Here is a 19,402-nt window from a genome sequence, read left to right as displayed (position 1 = left end):
TAATGCTGTGCACTTTGCATTTATTTATTATGATGTAAATAGGAAGAAGATCGTGTCAGCTCTCTCATTAAATTTCCACTGTTGGGAGCTAGAGTTCTGACAGGCATTGGTTAAAAACGGGCAGGTTGGAGACAGCAGCATGCCCTTCCTGGTCACTGGTGAGTAGACGGTTGAATGGCTGCTGGAGCTGGGACCAGTTGGCCAATAGAATGTGGCTTCAGTGATGCAGTGGGGCTTAAGTCTGGTCAGTGTTTGCCTTCGTGTGCTTAAAAACCTCCATCTTGGGACCCAGCAGCTGTGTACTGAGTACTCGCCAGAGGGAAGGCTGCTGGGAGTGACTTCTGTGGCTGTGGCCTATGGCTGAGCTCCAGCTCGGGCTATCATGGATGTCTTAGGCACTCAGTTTAGGGTTGGTGTGCTCTACAGGAAGAGGAAACTAAAACCTGAGCCTGAGTTTCACAGGGCAGCGCTGTCACTCACATCCACACCTAACACACAAAGCCAGAAGCAGGCAGGGGCGGATGAACTGTGTGACAAAAGGGGATCATTTCATAGGATTTCGGTTGTCTCTGCCCTTCTGAATTGGCCATCATGCCAAGATTTACAGTTTCCTTAGCTAATTTTCCCGTAATACAGTGAGGCAAATATTCTAATTTCAACTTTATTAAGAGATACGCAAACTCAGGCAGCTGGAACTGCCGGTTGGGGCTTCATATGAATGTTTTCTGGATGAGGTTGGGATTTGAAGCTAGCTCTTTCAGAATCCAAGGCCAAGAGAAGATACACTTCTGAAATGCCCCAGCTATGACTATTTTCATAAACTGTTTCAGAAAGCATCTGAGTTAGAGGCCAGTGTGGTCTAGGTAGTGGGTTTCAGGCCAGCCAGAGCTATACAGCATCTAGATAGCCCTTGTTCACTCCCTGTCAACTGACCCCTCTAGTTTCTTGCTGAAGGAGAGCCAGCTAACTCTGAAGCCAAAGGAGACAGACATCCCAGTAAGTGATGTGAGCAAGCTCTTCTCACACCACTTCTCAGCACGCTCACCTGAAGACATCAGCAGGACGGCCTGAAGCAGGGCAACTTCTGTGTCATCCAGGTTGAAAGATGACAGTGACATGCCCAGGTCAAAGATGGCATCTGACACCACCCCAAGACCCCCATTTTTCAGCTGGCCCCGTGTCACTGCCATTTCCCCATTCAAGGTTAGAGTCTCGCTCTCTGGGTCATAGCGCACAGCGGCTCGAAGGGACATGATCTCCATGCAGCAGCCTTTGAGGAGGATGATCTGATCTTCACACGGCAGCTGAAAAGAAGCAGCCATGTCAGCAAAGAGCCAGAGGGTGCATGTCAGCCAGGGTGTTGGAAAAGCAAACAAACAGCCTCCGTGACTAACCTAGGCATGTGCTCTCTGAGCCCTCATTCTCCTATTCTCTACCTGGAGGGACTCTTACAGTAATCTTTTTGTTTGTTTTGAGTTGGAGTCTCCCCATGGAGTGCTGGCTGGCTTGGAACTCACTAGGCAGACGATGTTTGCCTCAAACTACTGGCAATCCCCCTGACTCTGGTTTCTGAATGCTGGGACTACAGGTATGGAGTACCATTCCCAGAATTCAACTACTTTTTTTTTTTTTTTCAAATGTAGATGGGTGTTTTGCCTGCACGTGTGTGAGTGCACCACTCATTGGGTCCCTGGAACTAGAGGTGCAGATGGTTGTAAGCAGCCATGTCAGCGCTGAAAGCTGCACCTGGATCCTCTGAGGAGAGTAGCCATCTCTCCAACCTCTTCACTCACTGTTTTTAAAACTCCAAGATGGTTAATCTCAGGAGTTCACGTTTCTTTTAGCACAGGTCTCCAGCTGGGGTTACAGCTATGGAGAACCTCCCTTGGTTTGGGAGTTTGTACTGTAGTTCTATGTCAAGGTGGTACTGAGTGGAGTTCATGCCTCATCTTTTTATTGTGTGTAGCTCCCTGGTCATCTGGCAACCATGCTTTTCAGGAGATACAAAACTAAAAGGCTGCAGCCAGATGCAAGTGACCAAGGGGGCCCAGAGACATAGAAGCTTTGCTTATGGTCAACCAGCAAACCAAGGACAGAGGTGAAGCCGGCATTCTGGATACCAGCTCCCACGTTTCTGGTGACTCAGATACCAGAGTCAATGGGCAAGTGAGATCTTTCTGTTCAGACTTCAGGGTCACCTTAAGCTCATTTGGTCAGTATTTTAATTAGGTTTTATGGCAGTGGGTTAATAAAACTTTACAATAGACTTTTGTGTGGCAAATAGTAAAAACAAATTTATTTTCTGGGGTTGGAGAGAAAGTTCAAGAAAAACTCAATGTCGATGTCATTTGAAAGGGGCTGAGTAACTTTTACATCTTGGGGTTCTTGCCAAGATTTATACAATCATCTTAGGTAAACTCCACAGTAACACAGTAAACATTCAAATTCCAGTTTCATTCAGACATGTGAAAAACAGGCATTCAAAGTATACCATGCCAGCGTGTACGGCAGGGATGTTTTGTAGATGAGGCTGTGATTTGATGCTAGTTCTATCATAATGCAAGGCCAACACATACTTCTCAATACATAGCTATGGTGAAATTTCCATAAATAAATACTATGTCGAAGTCTTCCTTGAAACTGTTGCAGCTTTTCTGTTTTTGAGATTGAAATTCTTTAGTTGCATTAAAAACTAAAGGCAACTAAAGGCAATCCTGCTGAGCGGCTGGCAGGCCCTGAGCACTCCACACGCCCATTGGCTACTCAGCCTTCTCAGAGTTCAGCTTTAACCTGCTTACACTGCTCGGCGGGGTCAGGCCTCTATGCTGACAGTTGTGTTACTCCACTCACTCCATGATTTGCTTTTGTGTAAACCCCGACTTGTGCTACTACTTAGACCCTTGGATGCCCGGTTCATGGCGGGGCTGGGAGTGGGGAGGCTGAGCTTGGCCACAGGTGGCAGGTAAGACAGGATGGAGAGAGCAGAGTAGAACCCATCCTGGCTCCCCCGGGATTCTCTGTGGACCCCTCAGGTGCAGGCTGTAGGTCCTACCCTCAGTGTCTCCCCAGGTCCTGGGTAGTTCTCACATAGGGCTGAGCCTGCCCTTGAGAAGAACCATTCAGCAAACCCAGAAGTGTTAAGTCACATAATCCCTTTCTTCCCACAGAGTTCTTTTGGTTATGTTTGTCACAGCAACGGAGAGGAAATCAGAACAGGAACTATTTTTGTTCATCTTCTAGAATGTCCATAAATGTTAATTAAAAAAATCGTTAAAGGTCAGAAGGAGGCAAATACATTCTCTGTCTCAGTTCCTATTCTAAGGTACTGTTCTGTCCTGCTGGGTATAGCTTCTATGGACACTAAAAAGTAGGCAAGAAGAAATTTCTCCATCCATTATCTGAGATCATGTGCATTCCAGCTGGGATGTCCTCACTGCAAACTGTAAGCACAGATGAGCTAAGGCAGCAGATGGTCATCCTAGACAAGGAGAATTGTTCTCTCTGCTGAGGTGGAGGGGCTCACCACAGCCTGTGCTGTCTCCACAGACTAACTCTCTGGGCCTCCTTGAAGGTGTGAGAGCAAATGTCTGGTACCCGATGGAGAAGTTCTCAGAAGATGCAATCAGCCCCACTGGGCTTAGAAGGCCAGAGGCAGGATGGAAATGTCATGGTGGAGCTGCGGCTGGGAGATAGTGTAGGGGTGTGCTGTTTGAACCTGAGCTCCATCCCCAGAACCCAGAGTTTTTCACCTTTTAAAGCCAGGTGTGTTGGCACCCACTTGTAATCCCAGGACAGGGGTGACAGATGAGTGAGCTGCTGGAGCTGGCTGCCTGGTTGGTCCAGGCTACAGAGGGAAGAAACACAGCTGAAATGTGTGCAGTACTTGCTGCTCAGGCAGGGCAGGAAGACACTTGACATGTGTGGTCCTATCTGGACATCCCAGATGCTCTAAGGGATACCAGTGTAGGCCTCATCTGGATGATGTTACTCTAGTCAGAAGACACCAGCACACCTGACCAGGATTCTTGCCCAGACCCTGTGTTGGCCCTGTTCTCACCTGCTGCAGGAAGAGCTGTCAACATGAAGCAGGGAGTAAGCAGAGGTAAGAGAGAAAATGTCTCTGAGGGAAAGCATGGGCTTTGTTGGGTGAGTTTTCCAAGGCCCAGAGAGGACAGGGATTGAGCTCTTAGGAAAAAAGGAAGCTCTCTGGAGACAGTGAGAGTCTTGCTCTGTGAGGGTCAGTTGACTTCAATTCTTCGGATTTAAGACTCAAGCACACAGCTATCTCTCTGGGATATTCTGTAGAAGTGTGTAGATTTAAGTTCAAACTGTGGTAACCTACTTGATAAGCTAATCTTGTCTCTTACCCACTGATGGCTGAAGAGAAGGCACAACCAGAGAACCAGCCCTTCTGTTCTTTTACGGTGCTGGTGAGAAAGCCTAGGTCATGCGTCCAAGGCAAGTACTCTGCCAATGAGCTGCAGCCCCGGTGAGCATTCTCATTTTTCATGGACTCTGCTTTCCCACCATGAAGCCCTGCTGGCTACTATTACACAGTAACTGCATGCTTGGAAATTCAGGGAACTATAAGGAAGCATGACACAGATGGAAGAGCTATGTCCTCACCTCACAAAACATGGGCAACTTTTTGGCAAAATCCACCACTCTGGTGATTGCTGGTGTGATGATCTTTGTAAAATGGCTGAAGGCTTCCAGGTCAACCTTGCCACCTTCTGGGGCATTCACGATGGGTGCTTGTCCAATGTCTTCTGGCTGAGGAGGAGAAGGGAGAACAGTTTCAGCAAAGCTGAGGAAACCTTGGTTTAGCACAGCCCTCCTATGGGGCGGGGAGATGGGCTGTCACTTCTGGTTCCCCTGTGTTGACAAAGTAGATAGCTTTCACATCATGTGTGTCTTTTGAGCAAACGTGTATGCCTTGGCCATTGCTTTATTAGGCCTCCAGGGACAATGCTCACAGGATTGTTGAGGGAAAGAAGGAGGGGGAAAGAGAGGGAAAAGAGCAAGAAGGGGAAGGAAGAGGTAGAGGAGGAAGGAGAGGGCTAGGGGTATGGCACATGGGTTCATACTTAGGCCTGTGGTGAGAAGCCTAGGCCACTGGTGGGCATACTCAGAGCAGTGTGTGTTCTGGGGCGTGTTGGGAAAGTGAGCGCAGTGTGGACAGCAATGGAGGCACACATCTGGTGAGCTAACGACAAGCTCCCTAGAGTTTGTTCACACTCTTGCTTCTGATGCCACAGGGAGCTCAAGGCTCCTTCCTCTTGGGCTCTGTGGATTCCAGTCTGAGGTGCTCTCAGCTGAGCATGGAGGGGCCGGCCTCTCAGGCCACTTTAGGCAATTGAGCTGTACAAGCCAGACGAGCCTTAGGGCAGGGCGAGACATCTACTTATCTTTAATGTCCCCAGAGTTCTTTGCTGCTTACTTACTCAAACAACCCACAGCAGTGATGCTCAGAGTATACAGTGAAGTGGCTGTCACTTGGAGGATGTCCTCAGGCCCTTTCTGGACCTGATCGTTCAGAACCACAGTCTCAGTCTGGCCCCAGGTGACTTGTATATGATAGACTTCCCCACATGCACAAGCCACCTGCCCTCAGTGTGCATTCTGTCACCTCCTCTAGGGTATCTCATGCTGTCCCTGTACTTCTTGTGAGGACAAGCCTCTCTATTGCCATTTTTTTTTGTCACCATGATATTAATAACCACCATTTATGTATGGCTTAACAGCACACTGATGCCAGCCTCCACTTCTCTATCCCAGAAGTTCACAGAAGTGCAGACCTTTGGAAGAGTCCAAAAGCAGACAAGAGAAGCAGATCTTTAACACCTGTCCACTTTATGTTGCCTGGAAACAGATGGTCTCTCCAAGTATCTCCTAGGAGTTATGAATGTCACCAAAGACATCAGAGACTAATGTTTGTGGGATGGCAGCCATCTCTGCCTAAAGCTACAGTGAATAGATTAGAATAAGACCTGGTTTCTCCAAGATAGCCTGTGCTGGGGGTGGGGAGTGGATGGCAGTGAGTGGAGCAGAATTAACCCTCACCATTTGTCAAGTAGTCACAAGGACAATGTCCACTGTTCATGACCAGACTATGTGGCCCCAGACTTTGCTGGGTTCTAGATTTCCAGGCCTTACCCCTTGTGTGTGGATTCAGAGCCAGGTGGAATTAGAGGCTCTGTCTTTCTACAGAGGTTGTGGGATGTGCTGCTACTGGTAGCCTGGGGCTCCTCTGAGGATGCCAGGTGTCAGTGAGCAAATTAGCTTGGTGTGTTGTATCAACCATCTTTCCTCCCACACCCTGTCCATGGTCACATCTCACAGGACAGCAGATAATTCTTACCCTCAAGTTGCCAGTATATCAGGAGCCACAGGAACAGCCAGGCCTGCAAGCCTGGGGCAAAATTCTGAGAATGTGTGTGTTTATAGAAAATGCAGGCAGTCCTGACTTCTTTGAAATTATCCATATGTCCATCTGTGTTTTTTTAAATTTCATTTTATTGCTTTAATGGTAGTGAATGGATGGAGTCTGGGGTTCTGCCATGTTTTCATAATAAATGTACTATCTAGAGTAAACAATGGCATGGCCTTTCTGCGCACAAATGGGATAGATAGGATGATGATGGGTACAATTCCTATCTCACTATCACTCATTGTGTGAGCTAAGAGAAAATGCACATCAATCCTATTTTGGGGGCCACTGTTCCCTGCATCCTGAGCATATTCTTGCTGGCTTATATAACTTCTTACCCTGAACAGGAGGCTGCTCTTCTCTCCCTGTCTTCTTCACAAACCTGTTAGGAAGATCAGCTGCTAAAATGAGCATGGCCACGTATTAACAAGGCAGGGTATCTGAGTTATAGATGGTTTTGGGCACCATGTGGGTGCTGGGGATCGAGTCTAGACCCTTGGAACAGCTGCCACTATAGTAAGGGAAGATCGGTGATAGGCAAGAAAAAGAATTCACTGAAGAACTCCAGTTTGTGATAACCCTGTCACTACAGTACAGCTTATCTTGTGAGACATTGTTCACCCCTGTAATCTCAGCATCTAGAGTGAAATCTGGCTCATAGTATTTACTTGACTTGTGCTGGCAAGGAAATGTATGAACAAGCATATTGTCTTCCTCCCTTCATCCAAAGGCCTGGTAGACAGCAGGCAAAATCACAAAGGCTTAGCACGTTTCCTTTGAGAAATCTATACCTTTAATGAGTGACTATGTAACTATGAAAAATAAGAGTAACAGAAGCAGAGTGGTCAGGGCTTTGACCTGAATAATGTCCAGGAGGCAGCTGTCTGTGGAGTGGAAGAAGAAGGAACATTTAAGGCACAGGGAGAAGCCAGTAGTTGTGTTTGAATGTAAAGTGTTTCTCAAGTGTTCACACGCACAAACATTTGCTGGGTGCTGTTTGAGAAAGCTGTGTAACCTTTAGGAAGTGCAGTCTGGAGGAAGTAACCCCCTGGCTAGTAACCCACCAGGTTTCATGACCAAACCCCCACTCCCCGTCCCCTTTCAGCTCCCTGTGTGCTGAAGCCAGGTTCAAGCTGCCCCCTCTTCTACTGCCGTGCCTTCTTGCCCATTGTGCTGGCTAGTTTTGATGTCAACCTAATGCAAGCTGGGAAAGGAGAGAACCTCAAATGAGAAAATGTCTTCATAAGATTTGGCTTTAGGGCATTTTTCTTTTTTTTTAATTTTTTAAATATTAGTTACAGTTTGTTAACTTTGTATCCCAGCTGTATCTCACTCCCTCTTTCCCTCCCAATCCCACCCTCCCTCTCTCATCTCCTCCCTGCCCCTTTCCAAGTCCACTGATAGGGGGTGACCTCCTCCCCTTTCATCTGACCCTGTTTTATCAGGTATCTTCAGGACTGGCTGCAAAATCCTCCTCTGTGGCTTAGCAGGGCTGCTCTACCCTGGGGGTGTGTGTGTGTATGTGTGTGTCAAAGAGCCCATAGGGCATTTTTCTTAATTAGAGATCAATGTGGGAAAGCCCAGCTCATTGAAGGTGGTGCTATCCCTGGGCTGGAGGTCCTGGGTTCTATAAGAAAGCAGGCTGAGCAAGACATGTGGAGCAGGCCAGTAAGCAGCACTCCTCCATGGCCTCTGCATCAGCTCCTGCCCCCAGGATCCTGCCCTGATTTCTTTCAGTGATGGACTGTTACCTGAAAGTATAAGCTGAAATAAACCCTTTCCTCCTTGAAGCTACTTGTCAAGGATTCGGTCAAGACCACAAGGAGAGTAATTAATACATCAGTGCAAAGTGCTGTGGACAGAGAAGACACCCCAGTGGGTAGAGGCTGACAGAGAAGCAACATGCTGGGCCCCCTGGACCTCAGAAGGAGAGAAACATCTAAATAAAAACCATGTTCACTGAAGGGCTACAAATAGGAAAGAGGCTTGCTGAGGTATATGGCTGTTGGGATAGGAAAGGGGTGAGCTAGAGAAAGAAGCTGCAGGTGACAGCAGTGGTTCCGGCAGGCTGAGGTGGGCTGGACTATGGGCTTACAGTGAAACAGACAGAAGAGGAGAACCTAGGAAGATGCACTGGGGGTAGGCGCAAGAACAGAGTGGCCTGCCTCCTCTGAGCAGTAGGGACAGAGACATACAGAAAAGGGGTTCAGGTGCGGTACCAATCTCCACTTAGTACTGAGGAGGCCGGAGTTACACAGACCTCTGCCAGCTGGCTTACTGTGCTGAGGTTTCCTTAGTATTGTTTGAGGTAAGTGGGAAGTGTGGCCAGCTGGACTTGTTTCAAATGGCTTGCTGAAAGGACGTCTTAGCTTAGACTGGAAGCTCTCTGGCACTGAAAGAGTGGGATTTGGCCAGGTGGAGGAGTCCTTCTCTGTTCAGCAGATGTCTGTCTGCACACACCATTGCAAAGCAATGTAGAAGGACCCTGATACACCCAGGGCCTTAGGGCCTTAGACTTGGCTGCACTTATACTTCCTGGGACAAATGGGATAAGATCAGGGTGAGAGTAGTAAGGGATAGAGATGAAACATGGAGTATGAGATGCCAGGCACTTCTGTGTCCTTTACAGTGACAAGTTTTACACCATTTGAGAAGGTCACAAGGCAAAGGAACTGTAGGAGGTTTGACATAACTTACTCAAGGTCACACAATTAGGAAGGATTAGACCCAGGCTATCTGTTCCCTCCCGCCTGTTTCTGAAGTGGTGATAATTTGGATAATTTGGGGTCATGGATTGTGCCCGGACCCGACCACAGAGACTACATGGACCTATCTGAACTGTCAGCCTGTGCCCCTCTGACACTGTCCCAGTTGAGAATGTGGACATTAGGCGGTGACTTTGGTGTGGGAGAAATAGGGCAGTCTGCCCTGACCCCAAAGGTCACGTTTCATTCTTCAACAGAAAGCCTCCAGCTGCACCGTGCCGTGAACCAGCGGGGAGAAGAGTGGCACGGCATCACCACATGGTGATGACAATGCGAGTAGCAGGCCGTCGTGGGCAAGGGGTTTGTGCCAACGTCTTCCTGCCCCTGAGAGGGTAGAAACAAGCCTCCCCCTCGGCTTTCATAACAGCATTTCTGTAACCTCGGAGATGGAAGCGGATTGAAGAAAAGCATGAAAAACCATGATTTAAATGCTTCGGATGTGGTTTGACAGGGGGGCTGTAGGTTCATCATGAAATGACATGGACTTTTCAAAAGTTCCTCATTTGCCAAATGTGCTCATTTTCTCAGAAGAAAACAAATATCAGAAGCAAATGAAGCTACCATCTCTTTCTCTGACTCGGCTGGATCCTGTTCTTAGGCGATGGACGATGAAGCAGCTTCTTTTTGGGACCAGGCACTTATTCCTGATGAAAGGATAGGTGCGGCTCCCACGACAGCATATCCTTAATCCCTCATGGCCACTGTACTGTTAAGGTCACAGCTTCTTCACATCCTTGTCCAGGACACAGTGGAACATCAGCACGTAAGAATCAATGAAACTGTATGCAGTGTTCTAAACTCAAAGAGGAGCCGCGTAAGAAACACAAACCCTAAAATGTCCCTTCTGTTTATGGAAAACTTTTGGTACACGGATACTGTTTTAGTTTGCTTTCTGTTGCTCTGGTGAAATGCTCCCACCAAAAGCAACTTAGGGGATAAAAGGGCTTAAACTTCCTTGTCTCAGCCTCTCATTGAGGGGTGGCAGGGCAAGAACTCAAGCAAGAGCTTTCTTATACAGCCCAGGGACAGCATTCTAGGGAGTGGGTTAGCCCACAGTGGACATCCCTTCCTGCGTCAGTCAACAATGAAGACAGTTCTTTTCAGATACACCCACAGGTCAATCTGATTGAGGTAATTCCTCAATCGAGGCTTCTCCTCTCGGGTGACTCTAGGCTTTGTTAAGCTGACAGTTAAGGATAACTAGGACAGAACTGTTAGCTGTGCTGTTTTTAAGATTTCTTGACATTCTTGAGGAAAAACTTCACTACTTAAAAGAGTGACACTTTGGAGACAACCACAGAGGACCTCTGAAAGGCTCTACCCAGCAAGGTATTAAAGCAGATGCTGAGACTCATAGCCAAACTTTGGGCAGAGTGCAGGGAATCTTATGAAAGAAGTGGGAGATAGAAAGACCTAGAAGGGACAAGAGCTCCACAAGGAGAGCAACAGAACCAAAACATCTGGGCCCAGGGGTCTTTTCTGAGACTGATACTCCAACCAAGAACCATGCATGGATATAACCTAGAACCCCTGCACAGATGTAGCCCATGGCAACTCAGTCTCCAAGTGAGTTCCCTATAAGGGAATCAGGGGCTGTCTTTGACATGAACACAGTGGCCTGCTCTTTGATCACCTCCTCCTGAGAGGGGAGCAGCCTTACCAGGCCACAGAGGAAGACAATGCAGCCAGTCCTGATGAGACCTGATAGACTAGGGTCAGATGGAAGGGGAGGAGGACCTCCACCATCAGTGGACTGGGGAAGGGGCATGGGAGGAGATAAGGGAGGGAGGGCAGGATTTGGAGGGGGTGAGGGTAGGGGCTACAGCTGGGATACAAAGTGAATAAATTATAATAAATAAAGAATCATATTAGAAAAGAATGTGATTTTCATTCTGAGCACAAATAACCAGAGTACTCCTTGCAAATATGCAAACTGGCTGTGGTCCAGGGCTTAACTGTACTTACTGTCTGCGAGGATGTAACAGTGGAACCATTACATTCAGCTTCAAAGTTTATTGAGTTATGTTCTAGTTTGCTATTGCTGTGTAACAAATTTCTCTAAAACATATAAGCTTAACACAATTTAAAAATTCTCTTTTGGTGTGCCGGGGGTTAATGGCACAGCTAAGAACCCTTTTAATTTTTTTTCTTTCTTTATGGTAGTAGGGATTGAACCCAGGGCCTCACATAAAGTGCTCAACCATTGCATATTGTCTCAGTTTCCTAGGGCTGGGGTTAGAAATACAAGCTACCATCCCTAGCTTCTTATGTGATGATGATGATGATGATGACGATGATGGTGGTGGTGGTGGTGATGATGCTATAGCAGTTGTTTTACTCCTTTAAGAGACACAAGTGGGAGATTCCAAGCTTTTTTTTTCTTATTACTAGGAGTGGAATCCAGAGCCTTGTGTATCTGGGCAAGGTCTCTATCACAATGCTGCTGTCCTAGCACCTGCAAAGTTTCTTATGACTAAGAAAAGACTAAGAAGCCACTTAAGCATCTCTTCTGCTAAAAGCCACTTTTTGAAGGTGTCCTTGTGGACTACCTGAAATCAGAATGTAGCACCAGGCCTGGCAGTGGCCCGCACGTCCGAGGAGAGGGTGTAGTTAGGCCTGTTGGCATGCTGGACTCTGTTGAGATGGTCCAGATACACTGGGTTAGTAGTGGCCAGCTGATCCAGATTTAGTGCAATTTAATTTCCAGACAGATACACCAGAGTGGGCCAAAGGTGGAGCAGGACACGGCCTCCAAAGACCTCTTTTAGTTTGGAGAGGTAGTGAGGCTTCATGGGCGGCAGGCAGGAGGAGCCCAGGCACTGGCCCTGGTTGTACCTGCTCCCCCAGTTTCTAGCACAATATAGCTGTGGGGTCCCGGCAGGCTCCCCACGTCTCTCTCCTGTAAATGGAGGTGTTCTCTGATTCTGCCAATAGGGAGTGAAGAGTGGGGAGGGAAGCATTTAGACTTGAATGTAGCATATCATAAGCATTACTTCAGTGTTTGGTGACTTTTCTACAGGCCATTAACAAAGCACTGGTGACATGTGACAGTATTTGTTTATGGTGAAGATGAGAGGATTTGTTCTAGGACAGGCAGATAGATTATGCATAGCCATTTCTTTCCAAAACTTTCTTTATGAGTGTTATATGACCTTCGGCTTGGTTTGTCTAACTGTAAAATGGGGATAGCAATTCCAGAAACTTTGGAGCACAAGGAAGTCTAGATGAGAAATGGATGGGAAGAGCTTTACCTCAAAAATCCAGGAAGAACAAAGATCTGAAAAGGTCTGCTTTGTCTTTATACTTTCACCACTGCTATGCTCTTATTCCCTGGCTCCTAGACCCAAGCTTTTATTTTCAGATAAACATTTTGGCTTTGGGAGATAAAAATTTAAATCTGAGGTTCAGGTCCTTGCTCCTAGATATTCTGCTGAAGGGGGCACACGTGTGGACACTCCAAGAAAGCAGAGTATAACACTGGGCGTCTGAGGGCAGAAGATTGGGAGAAGAGTAAGCCAACAGATAGCAGCCCTGGCCTCAGGAACAGGAACAGCACCTGAGGCCAGAGGCCTGCGAAGCTGCTTTGTGGTCCAGTGAATGGGCACTGTGCCAGTAGCCTCGGCACCACACGCCCCTCCAACCCCGGCCTGCCTCCCGCTGGCATGACTGCAGAAACCTTACCAGAAATTTCCGCTTCTGCTTCCAGTGGCTGCCCTGGGCATTAGTGGCCACATGGGCCTCGGTGACTGTTTTGATGAGCTCCCATTCCTCATCCGTGGGCTCTGGCTTGTGCCCAATTGATTTCTGCAGCTCCTCCCGCCGCCTTTTCTCACGGTTCTCCTCTATCAGCTTCCGCTTGGCTAGCCTCTTGCTGTCATCCAGCACCACTGGGAGATAGAAGGGTGAGAGGGACCCACGGTAATCCAGAGCTTGGAGCACGCTGTAGGCTCTGAGCCTCGTGTCGTGCTGTGCACATTCTCCCTTCCACAGCAAACTACCTCTGATTAACCACTGTCTGGTATGAGCCCAGAGCCAAACTCCCAGTGCCCAGACCAAGTCTCCAAAATGGAGCTTTGAAGGAACCTGGGCACCAGGAACTCAACTCTGTAGAAGGCAGTAGCTAAAATCAGACTAAAGCAGAGAAGCTTAAAACCCACACTAGCTGGGAAATCAGTTGAGCAGCCAGCTGCATTCACTCCTTGGGTTTTTGTCCTTCTAGTTAGGGAAGTCTTCTGGAGTAGTGATGGGAGGGAAAGGGTTCTTCCTGACTCCTCTAAGGGCAGACTGGGATGTGGCTGTGACTCTCCTGGGCCTCACAGGTAGGCCTTTGCAAGTCTTTGTGTCTGGTCTATCCTCAATGGTAGATAAAGAATCTTGGCTTGGCAGCTAGAGAGACTTGGGTTTGAATCTGGACACTACCAATTTCTAGCTGTGTGACTTCTAAGCAAGTTTGGTAGGTTCTCTGAGCTTTCATAGTTCTCTTTATGAGATGGGATCAATAATATCCATGCACAAGATAGTCACAATGGCAATAACGCCAAGTATTCAGTAAATATAGTCATGTTTTACCATTTGTGCAAAAGGGAACAAGAAACCTTTCTGTGTTTAGTTTCCAAATGAGATCATTCGCTAGACTTGTAGTAAAATTGAAAGACTCAGATTTCATTTTACTTTATGATGATGATGATGAGTATGTGAGTGTGTGAGTGTGTGTGTGTGTGTGTGTGTGTGTATGTGTAGGTGTACATACATACTTGTGAAGGTCAGAGGATAACTGTGGAGTTGGTATTCTCCTTTGGTCATGTAGGTTCTGAATATCAACAAACTTGTGTGGTAAGTGCCTCTTCCTGCCATGCCATCTTTTCATCTTGTTATTTTACCTAAAACGTGTGTGTGTGTGAGTGTGTGTGTGTGTGTGTGTTTGTGTGTGTGTATGTGTATGCATGTGTTTGGTGGTGGGTAGTGAACCTTTGTGTACACATGAGGAGGCCAGGGAAGTATGCCAGGTGTTTTCTTCAATCCCTAATCTCCGTTTTGAGACAGGATTGCTCCCGGAACCAGAAGCTTGCAGTTTTGGCTAAGCTCCTGGCCAGTGAGATTCCCAGAATGTATCTGTTTCCACTCTCAACCCTGGAGTTACAGGCACATGTGGCCACGGCCAGCTTTCATGTGTGTGCTGGAGCTTAGAACTCAGGTCTTTTTGCTTTTACTCCTACCCGTGAGCTATCTGCCCATCCCCAAGGCTTGGGTTTTAGATGACCTCAGATAGTACCTCGTCCATCTTCCTCTCTTCACAGAGGAAGGATCAGAGATCACGATTTCCCTAAAGTCATATCAAGTTCATGGCAGAGACACAGGAAGGAAGACCCAGGACTCCTGCCACCACATCCTACAACTCACTTGTGCCATGTAAAGGGCAGATGTAAAGAAAAAGAGAAGCAAGGTGCACGGTTAATTCATAAGCAATCCCAGATTATCTCACGAGAACTGAACTATGCGAGTGGGAAATATGGAGGGTCTTTGTGAGGTAACTTTGGTTTACTTCCTAACGGCTCTCAGTGCTGAAGCCCATTGCCCAAAGGCTTCCAGCAGTCCACACTACTGCATTTGACATGCATTACAGACGGAATCCTGGATGGGCCTGGAGAGGAGGTGGGGTTTCTCAGTCAGGATCCCCGAGGTCACATACTTGGAGGTCTGGTAATTGAGCAGAGGCATCCCTTTCTTATTCCATCTTGCTTTTTACTTACTTGTTGAATTTACTTGCTGTGTTTGTGTGTGTGTGTGCATGTGTGTGTGTATGTATGTATGTGTGTGTGTGTATGTGTGTATGTGCGTGTGTGTGTATGTGTGTACATGTGTGTATGTGGCACGTCATACCCGCAGACCATCATGGACATCTTGTGGGAGTCATTTTTCTCCTCTCATTGGACTGAGTTCACATTGCCAGGCGTGGTGGCCAGTGCCTCTAACTGCTGAATATCTGACTGTCCCTGAGCAGAGGTTTTTCTATTGAGAAACCTGGAGCTTTTGAAATGTCTCACAAGCAAGAAAAAGACCTCAAAAACTTTTTAACTTTAATTTTTATTTATTTATTTTTTGAGGCAAGGTTTCTCTGTATGATAGAGCCCTGGCTGTCCTGGACTCAATTTGTAGACCAGGTAACCTTGAACTCACAGAGATCTGCCTGCCTCTGCCTCCCGAGTGCTGGGATCAAAGGTGTGCACCACCCTGCCTGGCAACCTCAAAATTTTTATCCAGACTGTTTGAGCATGTTTAACCCTATAACTACTCATCTCTTAAGCTTCATGAAAGAATGAAATGGCTATTTAAATAACAGTGATTTGGAATAGTGACATGTAAGCATGTGGTTTTGAGCTAATCATATTCACATCCTGGTCAGAAAAGGGGCCAATCCTTTAGAGGTAAAGATGTCCTGGGCCTGAGGCATAGATGGATAGTATTTCCAGCCAGATACCCTAACAGATCTCTTAAAACTCTCCATAACATTTTCCTCTATGAGGAAATTATAGATATAAAAAATTCTCTCAGGGAGAACATTATTTATGGTACCAATATAAACTAGGATTATTTCTTCTTATATCAGGAAAATTCCCATTGCCTTTTTTTTTCTTTCCTGTGCTTTCCTTTTTCCTTTAAAACTCATGATTGAAACATCTGATGTACAATCATGAGGCTGTGGAAATCATCCTTATTGATGTCAGGCAGAGGGGAGGTTGCATATTCTGAATGAGATGGTTCTTTTTAAAAAATTTTTATTAATTACAGTTTATTCACTTTGTATCTCATCTGTAGTTCTCTCCCTTCTTCCCTCACAACTCCACCCTCCCTACCTCTTCTCCACCCATGCCCCTCCCCCAGTCCACTGATAGGGGAGATCTTCCTCTCAGTCCTTCTGATCATAGTCTATCAGGTCTCATCAGGAGTGGCTGCGTTGTCTTCCTCTGTGGCCTGGTAAGGCTGCTCCCCCCTCAGGGGGAGGTGATCAAAGAGCAGGCCAATCAGTTCATGTCAGAGACAGTCTCTGTGATGATTCTTCTTTTTATGATTAATTAAGGTGACTGGTGTAAGTCCCTGGTTCAGGGTTGGAAGGAGAGACCCCAGGGCTAATCTGACTGATATATGCTATGGCCCTTAGAAAACTGGGCAGTATCATTTTAGTTAATTTTTTTTTTTTTTGGCTAAAAATACAACAAGCTATCAACAGTGCAAAGATTCATGTGGGAACATTCAACTTCGAATTCTTCAAAAATTCTTGAACATGATGTTTTCTGCTAGGAATCTATCTCTAAAACTGTTTACCAAATTAATTTATTTCTGCTTTTGAAAACCCAAGGCCTGGTCTATAAGCTTCTCAGCACATGGAGTCTCTGTGTGAGATGTGTCCATGCCACATGGATGAGCCTTCTCATTTGCATTATAGCACAAACCAGGCTTGTGAATAGGCTCCCTTTCAAACACACACAGGGATGGTGTAACTACCCCACCTCACATAATCTGGATGCTTTGGAAGTTGGGAACTGATTAGTCAGGAAGAAGAAAGCCAGTGGGTCCTTCTTCCCCTATGGCAAGGTTGGATGCGGGGAGGGAGGGGTGTGTGGGAGAAACAGACTCCTTCATCAAAGGTTCCTGCTTTTTCTGTTGATCTTGAACCAAACCCTTCTCCCAGTCAACACTTTGCAATATCAAGCAAACGAAGAGCATCTACTTACAGTCTGTTGCCATGCCAACATAGATGCATTTCTTAAAGCGACATTCCTGGCACTGGTTGCGAGTGACTTTGTCTATGATGCATTTTCCTTCATATTTACAGGAATAAGATGGATGGAGACTTTTCTGAATGGTTCTTCTAAAGAAACCCTAAATGAGAAAGACCCAAGACAATAGGTTCATATTTTCTGAAACTAAATGAGTATGGAGTTTGTGTCTACCAAAGAATATGAGAAAACTGTTCTGCCATTAGCCTGGGATGTGGCTTCTACCTTTATACCCTCAAATAGAGGATGGTGGAGCCAAGTGAATCCAAGGAGCTGAGGGAGGATTCACAGGGCTGCAGTGTCTACACTATTGTGGCATTTACTCAGGGAAATTAAGCTAATGGGCAATCTGGTGTTTGCCTTTATTTTTCTATATGTTAAATGGTATAACCTTTATTTCATATGGTGTCACAACTATGCTGCCAAGTCAATGAAGAGTTTTACTACTTTATCCTGAAATAAAAGAGCAGGATACTTGATTGAAAGTTTTCTTATTTAAAGGATAAGATACACTTGTAGGAATATTTCTTTAGGAAACCTATTACTATGTACAGTGAAAACACACACACACACACACACACACACACACACACACACACACATCAAGAACATCTTAAATTGTTTGATGACTAAATATGTCTTTATTTCATTTAGAGATTTCATTTAATTCTTATTTGACTCTTACAATGGCTATGCTCTTTATGGAAAGCATGCTCCATCCTGACACAAGAATACTTGCTCAACTATGTTCATTGTGGCTTTATTCATAATACCTAGAACTGGAATAAATCTAGAAGAATGGATAAAGAAAATGTGGTGCATTTACACAACAGAGTGTTACTCAGCAGTTAAAAAATATGATATGAAATTTGCAGGCAAATGGAAGGAACTAGAAAATAATCATCCTGATCATCCTGAGTAAGGCAACCCTGACTCAGAAAAATAAATACGGCATGAACTCACTTATAAGTGGATATTAGCTGTTAAATAATAGATAATAATGCTGCAACCCACAGACCCAGAGAGGTTAGGTAAAAAGGAGGGTTCTAAGGAGGTTGCATAAAGCTCCCTGGGAAGAGAAAATAGAACAGATTTTGCTGGTGGATTGGGCGTGGATGGAGGCAGAAGAGGGAGGGATTAGGTGAGGCTGGGGAGGGATGGAGGCAAAGAATGCAAGGAGAGACAGCTGGAATCAGGGGGCATTTGTGGGAGTGATGTGGACACCTAGTGCTGTAGAAACACCCTGGAATCTGAGGATGACTCTAGTGAGAATTCCTAGTCATGGAGAATTTGGATCCAAATTGGCTATCCTTTGTAGCCAGGCACAGCTTCCAGTGGCAGAATTGGGTTCCATTGGGCTGCTGGCTGAGGGGGTCCTGTCAGGATCTCTAAAGAACCCTAAAGATTTTCATTCTCTGAAAACTGACAGCAGGGGTGGAATTTGGGCATTGCTGAGGACAACATCTACACAGCTCACTGAATATAGAGAGGTCGAGCTGGTGCTGGCACAGAGCCTACATCCCTATATTCTAGTTTCTTTGGCATGAAAAGTACTCTGCGAGCTACAGAAAGACAAATCTGGACACCAACCCAGCCACAAAACCCCCCAACTACAATCTGTCCCGTCTGCAAGATGTGCTGGGGAAATGGTGGCACAGAGCTTGTGGGAGTGGTCAACCAATGTTTGGTTTACCTTGAGGCTCACTCCACGCCCTACACTACCTGAATGGCCAGGAAGCAGAGAATGGATAACCCAGAGCCCTAAGGTAAACGTGACTGGAAAATAAACCAATGAAATGATTCCTAATGGCACTCTGCTGTACCTACAGATTGGCTGCTTGTCCAGGTGTCACCAGAGAGGCTTTCTCTGGCAGCAGATGGGAGCAAATACAGAGACCCACAGCCAGACATTATGCAGAAATAGAGACAGAGATAGTTAGATAGATAGATAGATAGATAGATAGATAGATAGACAGAGAGAGAGACTAAGTTGGAGGTTTCCACTGGGTCTCTCCCTTAGGAAATCAAGGAACCCCGTGGAACAGGGGGAGAAGTTAGAGGAGTTAGAAGAGATGAAGAATACTAGAATTTAGTCAATATCCAAATTTACTAAGCAGGGCTCATATGGGCTCACAGAGACGGAAGCGGCAAGCACAGAGCCTGCATGGGTCTACACCATGTCTTTGTGTGGTGGCTGCTAAATTGGTGTTTTGGTGTAACTGTGGGAATGGATGCATCTATGGCTCTTTGCCTGCTCTGGAGACTTTTTTTTTTTTTTTTTTGCCTTTTGTGTTGTCTTGTCCAGACTCAATATGAGGTCTTTTGGTTGTCTTGTTTTCTTGTTTTACCTTTTGGTGATCCTCTTTTGAAAGCATGCTCTTCTCTGAAAAGGAAACTGTGGGAAGGGAATCTGAGGGAGAGGGAAGGTG

At 46.2% G+C, this 19,402-nt stretch overlaps 1 protein-coding gene across 15 annotated transcripts in view; it reads right to left on the bottom strand.

Annotated features, from left to right (window-relative positions):
* Window positions 1–19,402, bottom strand: part of Thrb (thyroid hormone receptor beta) — a 352,652-nt gene that overhangs the window by 6,224 nt on the left and 327,026 nt on the right. For all 15 annotated transcript variants that reach the window (XM_060391010.1, XM_060391013.1, XM_060391011.1 and 12 more), the window contains 4 exons: window positions 16,929–17,076; window positions 12,877–13,082; window positions 4,627–4,773; window positions 1,046–1,304 (listed from right to left, as the gene is read on the bottom strand). In XM_060391010.1, the coding sequence (XP_060246993.1) occupies window positions 1,046–1,304; window positions 4,627–4,773; window positions 12,877–13,082; window positions 16,929–17,076 (760 nt within the window). The remainder of the gene's footprint in view (window positions 1–1,045; window positions 1,305–4,626; window positions 4,774–12,876; window positions 13,083–16,928; window positions 17,077–19,402) is intronic.

Source organism: Meriones unguiculatus, chromosome 9 (genome assembly GCF_030254825.1).
Source record: "Meriones unguiculatus strain TT.TT164.6M chromosome 9, Bangor_MerUng_6.1, whole genome shotgun sequence".
Classification (NCBI taxonomy): domain Eukaryota; kingdom Metazoa; phylum Chordata; class Mammalia; order Rodentia; family Muridae; genus Meriones; species Meriones unguiculatus.
The sequence above is the reverse complement of the archived record's forward strand: the minus strand, read 5'-3'. Positions and strand labels throughout refer to the sequence as shown.